We start from the raw sequence: 10,941 nt of genomic DNA, 5'->3' as shown, positions 1-10,941 counted from the left end.
TTGGCACCGTGCCAAAGACGACGTAATGCCTTATTTCAATGACATCGCCCCTAAAGAGGGCGACATCACCTTTTATTTCCAATATTTTCACCTTGGCACCGTGCCAAAGATGACATAATGCCTTATTTCAATGACATCGCCCCTAAAGAGAGCGACATCACCTTTTATTTCCAGGTTTTCCCCTTGGCACCGTGCCAAAGACGACATAATGCCTTATTTCAATGACATCGCCCCTAAAGAGGGCGACATCACCTTTTATTTCCAGGTTTTCACCTTGGCACCGTGGCAAAGATGACATAATGCCTTATTTCAATGACATCGCCCCTAAAGAGGGCGACATCACCTTTTATTTCCAATATTTTCACCTTGGCACCATGCCAAAGATGACATAATGCCTTATTTCAATGACATCGCCCCTAAAGAGGGCGACATCACCTTTTATTTCCAGGTTTTCACCTTGGCACCGTGCCAAAGATGACATAATGCCTTATTTCAATGACATCGCCCCTAAAGAGGGCGACATCACCTTCTATTTCCAATATTTTCACCTTGGCACCATGCCAAAGATGACATAATGCCTTATTTCAATGACATCGCCCCTAAAGAGGGCGACATCACCTTTTATTTCCAGGTTTTACCCTTGGCACCATGCCAAAGACGACGTAATGCCTTATTTCAATGACATCGCCCCTAAAGAGGGCGACATCACCTTTTATTTCCAATATTTTCACCTTGGCACCATGCCAAAGATGACATAATGCCTTATTTCAATGACATCGCCCCTAAAGAGGGCGACATCACCTTTTATTTCCAGGTTTTCACCTTGGCACCGTGCCAAAGATGACATAATGCCTTATTTCAGTGACATCGCCCCTAAAGAGGGCGACATCACCTTTTATTTCCAGGTTTTCCCCTTGGCACCGTGCCAAAGACGACGTAATGCCTTATTTCAATGACATCGCCCCTAAAGAGGGCGACATCACCTTTTATTTCCAATATTTTCACCTTGGCACCATGCCAAAGATGACATAATGCCTTATTTCAATGACATCGCCCCTAAAGAGGGCGACATCACCTTTTATTTCCAATATTTTCACCTTGGCACCGGGCCAAGGATGACGTAATGCCTTATTCGAATGACATCGCCCCTAAAGAGAGCGACATCACCTTTTATTTCCAGGTTTTCCCCTTGGCACCATGCCAAAGGCGACATAATGCCTTATTTTAATGACATCGCCCCTAAAGAGGGCGACATCACTTTTTATTTCCAATATTTTCACCTTGGCACCGTGCCAAAGACGACGTAATGCCTTATTTCAATGACATCGCCCCTAAAGAGGGCGACATCACCTTTTATTTCCAATATTTTCACCTTGGCACCGTGCCAAGGATGACGTAATGCCTTATTTGAATGACATCGCCCCTAAAGAGGGCGACATCACCTTTTATTTCCAGGTTTTCCCCGTGGCACCGTGCCAAAGACGACGTAATGCCTTATTTCAATGACATCGCCCCTAAAGAGGGCGACATCACCTTTTATTTCCAATATTTTCACCTTGGCACCGTGCCAAGGACGACATAATGCCTTATTCTAATGACATCGCCCCTAAAAATGGCGACATCACCTTTTATTTCCAATATTTTCACCTTGGCACCGTGCCAAGGACGACATAATGCCTTATTCTAATGACATCGCCCCTAAAAATGGCGACATCACCCTTTGGGGGCGATGTCATTGGAAGTTTGCATTACCCCCAAAGGGGATGACATCACCTCTTTATGCCAGGGGAAATTCTGGCCTTTGTGCCTTTTGCCTGGCATTGTTTCAAGGAAGGAAGGAAAGAAAGAAAGATTAAGAAAAAAGATGAAAGAAAGAAAGAAAGAAAGAAAGAAAGAAAGAGAGAGAGAGAGAGAGAGAGAAAGAAAGAAAGAAAGAAAGGGAGACAGAAGGAAAGAAAGAAAAAAGGAAGAGATGGAAGGAAGGAAAGAAAGAAATAGAAAGAAAGAAAAAGAAGACAGGGAAGGAAGGAGGGAAAGAAAGTAAGAGAAAAGAAAGGGAAGATAGAAAGAGAAGGAAGTTAAGAAAAAAATAGAAAGATGATAGGAAGGAAAGGAAGAAAGAAAGAAAAAAGAAAGAAAGATGATAGGAAAGAAAGAAAGAAAGAAAGAAAGAAAATGTAAAAAGGAAGAAAGAAAGAGAGAAAAAAGTTAAGAAGGGAAGGAGGAAAGAAAGAGAGAAAGAGAAAGAAAGAAAGAAAGAAAGAAAGAAAGAAAGAAAGAAAGAAAGAAAGAAAGAAAGGGAGACAGAAGGAAAGAAAGAAAAAAGGAAGAGATGGAAGGAATGAAAGAAAGAAATAGAAAGAAAGAAAAAGAAAACAGGGAAGGAAGGAGGGAAAGAAAGTAAGAGAAAAGAAAGGGAAGAAAGAAAGAGAGAAGGAAGGAAAGAAAAAAATAGAAAGATGATAGGAACGAAAGAAAGAAAGAAAAAGGAAAGATGATAGGAAGGAAAGAAAGAAAGAAAATGTAAAAAGGAAGAAAGAAAGAGAGAAAAAAGTGAAGAAGTGAAGAAGGAAATAAAGAGAGAAAGAAAGAAAGAAAGAAAGAAAGAAAGAAAGAAAGAAAGAAAGAAAGAAAAGAAAGGGAGACAGAAGGAAAGAAAGAAAAATGTAAGAGATGGAAGGAAGGAAAGAAAGAAATAGAACGAAAGAAAAAGAAAACAGGGAAGGAGGGAAAGAAAGTAAGAGAAAAGAAAGGGAAGATAGAAAGAGAAGGAAGGAAAGAAAAAAAATAGAAAGATGATAGGAAGGAAAGGAAGAAAGAAAGAAAAAAGAAAGATGATAGGAAGGAAAGAAAGAAAGAAAATGTAAAAAGGAAGAAAGAAAGAGAAAAAAGTTAAGAAGGGAAGAAGGAAAGAAAGAGAGAAAGAAAGAAAGAAAGAAAGAAAGAAAGAAAGAAAGAAAGAAAGAAAGAAAGAAAAAAGGAAGAGATGGAAGGAAGGAAAGAAAGAAATAGAAAGAAAGAAAAAGAAAACAGGGAAGGAAGGAGGGAAAGAAAGTAAGAGAAAAGAAAGGGAAGAAAGAAAGAGAGAAGGAAGGAAAGAAAAAAATAGAAAGATGATAGGAAGGAAAGAAAGAAAGAAAGAAAAAAGAAAGATGATAGGAACGAAAGAAAGAAAGAAAGAAAAAAGAAAGATGATAGGAAGGAAAGAAAAGAAAAAAGAAAGATGATAGGAAGGAAAGAAAGAAAGAAAATGTAAAAAGGAAGAAAGAAAGAGAGAAAAAAGTTAAGAAGGGAAGAAGGAAAGAAAGAGAGAAAGAAGGAAAGAAAGAAAGAAAGAAAGAAAGAAAGAAAGAAAGAAGGAAAGAAAAGGGACTAAGAGGAAAAAACAAACAATGGTTGAGGGTGAAAGGAAAAGAAAAAAGAAGATGAAGGGAGGGAAGAAAGGAATGAATGAGAGGAAGGAGGAATAAAGGAAAGAGAAGGAAGGAAGCAGAAAGGAGGAAGGAAGGAAAAGGAAAAGAAGAAAGCAAGGCATTGAGGGAAGAAGGAAGAGGAGGAGGGAGGGAGAAATTCACGCTGGGATTTCAGGACAAACCAGGGCTTGTTCAGGTTCTCTTTGAGGAAGAAAAGAGGCTTTTCAAGTGGCCCAAAGTGAACAAAACAGCCGGTTCTATCTTGGTAAAGCCTGACTTTTTTGCCCTCTTTTGGGTAGGAGAACACTAGGGCCTGACCTCTGACCCACTTTGGGGTTAGAAAAGAGTTCGGTGGGTGTAAGGCTGCATTCTGATGACTTTGCCCCAAAATAACCAACAGAATTTTCATACCTTGGGAAAGGCTGACTTTTTTGCCCTCTTTGGGGCAAGGTTTGTTTCCTTATGTGGCCGCTATTCCGGCCTTGACCACAGGAGGGCACTTTTGCTAAGGGACGGGGAAACTGTGCAGTCCTGTTGTGACATCCGGTATTACAGCCACAAAAAGAAATAAAGCTTTTAATAGCATTTGAACATTATTCTTCTGTATCTTTTGAAGCTACCATAGGCCTTTTTAACACGGTTTAAGGCTTTTGAAGCAGGTTTCCTACATTTGTGCCTATTCTGCAGACTCTGGGGCTCCCGTTGCCCTTCTAGAGTTATTAATAAGTGTTTTAATAACAAAGATAAACAATAATAACCTTAAAACCATTAAAATGGTTTATTTTCTTTTGTGGCTGCAATACCTGCTCCGGCCACAGGACGGCACAGTTTCCCGTCTTTTAGCAATAGTATTGAGGCCATCGCAAAGGCTAACGCTATGGCGCAAGGAAAGTGTGCCCTCCAGTGGTCAAAGTATAAATCGCAACCACACAAGGAAATACACCTTTTCAATGGGATTTTAAGGTTATTATTCTGTACCTTTATTATTAGAAGCCTTGCTATTAGTATTAATAGGGCAATGGGAGGCCCGTGGGCTGCAGAACAGGCAGAGAAGAAGCCTTAAATTGAGTTAAAAAGCCCTATGATGATGGCTTGAATAGATGCGGAATAATAATCTGAAAATGCCATTAAAAGGTTTTATTTCTTTTCGTGGCTGCAATACACGCTCTGACCACGGGATGGCAGAGTTTTCTGTCCCTTAGCAATAGTATTGAGGCCATCAAAAAGGCCTACGATGACTGCAGTGCTAACGCTAAGGGATGGGAATAGCGAACACACACACAAACGCCTTTTTCCGAGCCTTTTAGCCTTGTTATTCATTATCTGCTTTAATAGCTTTGTTATCAAAATTAACATTGGTCCAAGAGGCGCTGGGGCTGCAGAAGAGCCGCCGAAGGAAACGTAGTGAAAGGGCTTAAAGCGAGCCAAAGAAGCTTATTCCCAGCTGTCTAGCATATAGTAAAGGACAGAAAGCGGAAGTTTCCCCCCTTGATGAAAAGAAAAGACCACAACAGATCAAAATACTCTTTTACAAATACTGTTCTACTGTTTACAAAAAAAAAAAACACCCGGGGAGTACACTTCCCGGTATGGCCGACTTCCGGTCAAACATGCGCAGTAGTCCTCCACTGCCCTCCCCCACCGACCTCCCTGGCGTGGCTAACTTCCTGTCCGTCTCCGTGGCCGTCCTTCCACTTCTGTTCAGAACGACCTTCTCGGCATGGCCGACTTCCGGTCAAACATGCGCAGTAGTCCTCCACTGCCCTACGCACTGAACTCCCCGGCGTGGCTAACTTCCTGTCCGGTTCCGTGGCCGTCCTTCCACTTCTGTTCCGAACGACCTTCCCGGCATGGCCGACTTCCAGTCGAACATGCGTAGTAGTCCTCCACTGCCCTCTCCACCGACCTCCCCGGCGTGGCTAACTTCCTGTCCGTCTCCGTGGCCGTCCTTCCACTTCTATTCAGAACGACCTTCCCGGCATGGCCGACTTCCGGTCAGACATGCGCAGTAGTCTTCCACTGCCCTACCTACCTTCCCGGCATGGCCGACTTCCTGTCCCTAAGCGGGCGGCTAGATGCCGGTGGTTGCTTTGAAAGGTGGAGGGCGAGAGAAGAAGAAGGGGACGACGGAGAAGGAGGTGGCTGGCTGGAGCAGGAGGCGTGGTCGCGATGGGTCGGACACGACTACGCAACTAACAACAAATTCGCAACATAAATTTCAGGCATTCCTTAGCAAATAGTACTGAGGCCATCTGTGAGACAGGAAAGAGTGCCCTCCTGTGGTCACAGTAAGAACCGCAGCCAGACCAGGAAATAAACCTTTTCAATGGGATTTTAAGGTGATTCTTCTGCATCTTTATTATTAGACGCCTTGTTATTAATATTAAAGGAACAATGGGAGGCCCAGGGGCTGCAGAACAGGCACAGAAGGAGGAAACCCATTTCGAAGAGCCTTTTTGCCTAAATCTGTGCCTGTTGTGCAGCCCCTGGGCCTCCCATTGTTGCATTAATATTAACAACAGGGCTTCTAATAATAAAGATGCAGAAGAATCACCTTAAAGTCCCGTTGAATGCCACCTTACCTTAACCTTACTCTATTCTAACCCTCAAAGTGGGCTTTAGGCCCTAATATTTCCTTAGCCCAAAGAGGGCAAAAAAAGTTCAGGCTATTTAGGTCACTTTGGGGAAGACTCAGGGCGGGATATAAATGTAATAAAAATAAATAAATAATAAATAAAGTCATCAGAATGCAGCATTATGTCGACCTTGACTCTTTTCTAACTAGAAAATTACCTGGCAGCGTGCCAGGGCGACCTAATGCTGTAGGCAGAACCAGCTCGGGGTGCAGGCTTTACATTAGGCTTTCTGTAGGGACCTTTTGCACCGGTCCTTGCACCGTTTGTCCCAGGTGGAGTGTCGAAATCGGAACTTTGACTGAAGAACCAGTCGGAGTCCAACGTAACCAGCCGTGGGAGCCTGGGAACCAGGATTGACGGTCGTTAAAGTGAGAATTACCTGTAGCGTACACCTTGACGACTGAGCACCAAGTGTATTTATCTTCCCAGATCACAACAAAGAAGGGGGAAAAAAGTAGCCTTTTTTGGTACATTAAAGTTTTTGTTTTAATTAGTGAAACAGTTATCAATCATCATCAATGTAACAAGCTGAAAAATACAGCAACCCGATAGAAGACTGAGGTAACAAAATACTTCGCCAAATAAGAAAAATAAAAATAAAGAGAACTTAAAAGACTTCCACAGGAGGGTGAAAACTTCAGTAGTTTATTTGGAAGGGGACAATTCACAAGGAGTGAGAGATAAAAGGCCTATACAGTAAAATGCCATGCAGTGGACTGCTGGGAATATGGCTAAAAAGGGATGTGAGAAATTAAAATTGTGCAACAGGTCTCACCAAAGGACAAACGAAACAAAATCGAAGTCTAGAAATGGGTTTAAACCACAAAGGCAAAAAACGGCTGAAAATCCAGATACTATTGTTTCTGCTTCCATCGAGTGCTACTTGGAGAAAAAAAAAACACAATCCACCATGCATTTTGGCACTAGGTTTACATAAGCGAATAAATTAAGAATAAATAACGTTGCCTCGATACAACTACACGAATTGTCATTGTGGAAATCGACGGGGACCATACTCTCAAAAAATTTAAAAAAAAAATGGTTAAACGGTGGTCAGTTCCACAGAGCGACCTATTCTGGGCTGGACAGGGCAAGGCTTCAAAGGCAAAAGCCTTCCTTGGAGCATGGACATGTTCAGACGTACACCACCCTGCACTCCTTCAACCAAAGGCATCTTTGCCCAGAGCTATTTCACTTTGCTGGACGGTGAAGAAGACAAATCTGGCTGAAGGAGCTTTAGGGAGGTGCAGTGTGAACTGGATGCCCTGCCATCATTGGACCGAGCGTACGAGAACGTCCGTATCATCCTCCGAGGGGATGAGGGCGTGGCGTCTTCTCTGGCGGAGACCCTATTTTAAACAGTTACCGATATGCACCCCTTAATTCAGTCAAAGATGCACCAAAAATTAAAAACAAAAAAGCAGCTAAATAGGATCCTCACGCTTTTCATAGGACAATTAACCATTTAAACCTAGAGAAGAAGGAAGAGGAGGAGGAGGAGGAGGAGGAGGAGGAGGAGGAGGAGACTGTTCTATTACTCATTTATTTCACCTTTTCAAACTACCTTGCAGCAAAGCTACTTGTATTGCTGAATGAAGCTCCATCATTACGCAAATCCTTACTGTACATTTTTCCCGGGCTGTGGGCTACAGTGCTTATAGCTCTACCAAAGTCAAAAAGCTGTGGCAGGCCTTTGTGGCACTGGTTGTGTTATTTTTTTTTTCTTAAAAAAAAGAAAAGAAAGAAAGTTAAGTGAAAACAATCTCCTACATTCCAAAAATGCAGATTTGCAGATTTGCAGTTTCAAGGTTTGGGCATTCTCTCTGCAAACACCTGCACGTCTCTTTCGTTACGCACAGACAGGCGTCTCTGCCTGGGCGTGCCGTAACACGCATGTTTCCCAAAGTCATAAAAAAAACTGGTGATTTCCAAACTTTTGACAGGAAGGGACGAACTAAAACGATGGGAGGTTGGTGGAAACAAGAGACTTTAAAGCAGGGCCATTTTTCAGAGTGGGTTCCCCCCCCCTTCTTTTTTTTTCTCACCCAGTAAGCCAATAAACAATTTTTTGTTCTCAAAGCATTTGAGAATCAAATCCTGAACTTTCTGTCCAGACTAACTCAAATTACAAACTTGCTTAGCCTTTGTGTGATTGGGGACGAACACGGGAACTGCATCCTTCCCTAAAGGATTTCATTTAAAAAAAAACCTCCTTTCTTGAACTGAAAAGGGACTGTGATGCCATTAATCACTTAACGTTCATTTACTTCTTCGTTACCATGTCAGACCAGGGTGCTTATTCTAAGAGAGGAACGGGGAGGTTAATTTTATTGCACTCGTCCACTCCTTGGATTCATTCTGGGCAATTGAAAACCTGATTTGCAACAGCCTGCGTTTTACCCTCTACGCAACAGCTTCCGTTTTGGTACCGATTCTTTTCCCTTCTTGAATGCTACTGCCACACCCTCCAGCATCTTGCTAACAGTCTCATCCCTCGGTTATAAAAATTAGGATTCCCTTTTGTTGCAAGTCATTTTTTTTTTAAAATAACAAGAGAAAAGTTTCTGCTTGGCATGACTGCTTTCTGTCTTTTCGGCACGTTTGACGCAGGTTATTTTAAAAATAAAGGGAAGATATTGAAATTTAGCACCCTTGTAAAAGGGTGGGGTGGGGTGGGGGTGTTTTATGCAATCTGGGCTCAGGTAATTCCCTAGCTGGGTTAATTGCGTTGGAAGCCAGATTTTTTTTTAAAATTCTCATTATGTAAGAGAAAGCCCTTTTTAAAGGCTCCAGGTGAATGGCACACCGTCTTATACCGAGGCGCTGTTAATCCACAGGTCTTCACGTCTGATAGAAAATCCAGACAAAGGATGCCTTCTCAGGAATAACCTTTCAGGCATGCACAGATCACAGACGCTACATCGGGATGATCAACCTACCTATTTGCCCATCCTGAAATTCTACGGCAACTACCTAACTTGTCACCCACAACTGGCTGCACAGTTTTCCAACAATTTCACCATGAGGAAAAAAAAAAAAGAAGAAGAAGAAGGGAAAATATGGGGGGTGGGTGGGCTGAGACGTGGTTTTGTGTGTTTTTTTTTTTTGTTGTTGTTTCTGGTTTTTTTCATTTCCTGTCCAAATCCAAGAGTTTTTTTTACCTTCCTTCACTCTTCGGAACAGGAGACAGACAATACGGCGTGACACTTTCAAAAAACAAAACGCGTTACAATCGTTGACGGCGGAGACATTGAGCATACGTTTAAAGTAAACACGGCTTAGAAGAGAACCAAGATACAGCCAGATGGGGAGCCAAGCTCGCCCCTGAGAGCACGCAGAGTGCTGTTTATCCAAAATGACCGCTGGCTGGCCACATCTGTATTAAGAAGCTGGCTCATTCAGCTGCCATCCGAGACGCCACGAAGCAGCTGAAGGCTGCCGGGGAATCCAGAAATGAGGACATTTTTAGCTATTCTACCTCGCTTAAAAGAACACTGACTTTCTGGCCAAGTTAAAAGGGACTGGCTTTCCCCCTTTTAGGAGAAACTGGAGCCCATAACCAATACTTTTCCCTCAACAAATGCTCTCTGGGATTGGGAAGTTCTAAAACCAGCCCTAGGGGATGTAGGAGAAGGTTGCACGGTGGGACATTTTGGATAAACAGGACCCTGTCAGCCCCCCCCCCCCCCAAGCCACACGATTTAAGGCAGATCTTTCCTTTGGGATGAAGTAAATCCAGAAGAAGCCTTAATTATCGTGTGTATTTCAGCAGCAATTAGTCCCTTCATTGCTAGGGGTACCTCCAGTTAATAAAAAAACAAACAAAAAACATCCACCACAAAATACAGCACAATTAATTATGAGATACAAACAGAAAAATTACAGGTGAGGGGTTTTTTTGTGTGTGTGTGTTTCTTGTGCCAAAATACACATTTCCCAAATAGCTTAGGTCAGGACATTGGTGGCGTCCCTACGTTTGATACATAAAAAAAAAAAAAAAAATCTGAGGCAGCCAAAGCAGCTCAGTGCACTTAAGGTTATAAAAATGTTGTTTCACAATGTTCTATTCTAATTGACACTCTGCAGCAAGTTAACACTGTCAAACATTTGTTGTTTTGTGCATTAGAAATAACTGTAAACCCAACATGGGCTAAAAGTTCTTGAGTCACCTAAAGCAGCTTGGCCGTAAAAAGAGCAGTTAAAAAAAAAATCTGCAGAGATGTGACAGATACAGTTTGTGGCAGGACAAAGATCCACAGCTGTCTGGGACCCCCCATATCTAGAGTTAAGGACCCAAGGATCCCGTGATGGGGAAGGCTGCATCTCTTAAGTTTTCTCTCTCTTCGCCAGTGCAGTGAGTTAGATCCTGTCCCAGGGATGACATTCATCTTTCTGTTTCTAGAAGCTGTGTCATAAGTACTTTCAAGTTATGTAGAAAAGTGCTGAAGTCGCTGTGGGAGACAGCTGCTTTGCTCTGAAGTCTCTTTCCTCCTTGCTTCAACGGGAACCCATCTTCCCATCTTGCAGTTTGGCACTGGACGTTATACCGCACACCGGAGCCGGTTACTCAAATGACATAAGGTTGGCAGGTACCTGAAAGAGCAAACGGTCAATGAAAAGTTCTGGATAAATGGCCCGCGGATGGAAGATCCTTGCAAGAAGCCTCCTCAAGTCAAGTCAAAGTCACATCAAGTCAAGTCAAAGTCACATCAAGTCAAGGTTAAGTCAAGTCAAAGTCACATCAAGTCAAGTCAAAGTCACATCAAGTCAACTAAAAATCAACTAACTCATGTCAAGTAGAAGTCAAGTAAAATCAAATCTATTTATTACAGCTTTGACCACTCTTTACATTAAAAAAAGAGTAGAATTAAAAAAGAGAAACTCCCAAAATT

General features: G+C 42.4%; 2 protein-coding genes across 5 annotated transcripts in view; both read right to left on the bottom strand.

The window, feature by feature from the left end:
• Nucleotides 1-1,726: 1,726 nt before the first annotated feature.
• LOC310647565 (uncharacterized protein) lies at nucleotides 1,727-8,523 on the bottom strand (the record flags this gene model as incomplete). The annotated part of the gene is made up of 4 exons (XM_083374884.1): nucleotides 1,727-3,210; nucleotides 3,243-3,372; nucleotides 6,269-6,389; nucleotides 8,450-8,523. 4 exons carry the CDS (start codon nucleotides 8,521-8,523, stop codon nucleotides 1,853-1,855), a joined length of 1,683 nt encoding a protein of 560 aa, XP_083231010.1. The 3' UTR covers nucleotides 1,727-1,852.
• Nucleotides 8,524-8,596: 73 nt separating this feature from the next.
• RALGPS1 (Ral GEF with PH domain and SH3 binding motif 1) overlaps nucleotides 8,597-10,941 on the bottom strand; it is a 92,541-nt gene continuing 90,196 nt past the window's right edge. For all 4 annotated transcript variants that reach the window (XM_083375110.1, XM_083375113.1, XM_083375111.1 and 1 more), the window contains one exon: nucleotides 8,597-10,642. In XM_083375110.1, coding sequence (XP_083231236.1) covers nucleotides 10,613-10,642 — 30 coding nt within the window. In that variant the 3' untranslated portion in view covers nucleotides 8,597-10,612. The remainder of the gene's footprint in view (nucleotides 10,643-10,941) is intronic.

The sequence above is a fragment of the Vipera ursinii genome (genome assembly GCF_947247035.1).
Source record: "Vipera ursinii genome assembly, chromosome: 16".
Taxonomy (NCBI): Eukaryota; Metazoa; Chordata; class Lepidosauria; order Squamata; family Viperidae; genus Vipera; species Vipera ursinii.
Note: the sequence above shows the minus strand (reverse complement) of the source record. Positions and strands in the feature narration are given on the sequence as shown.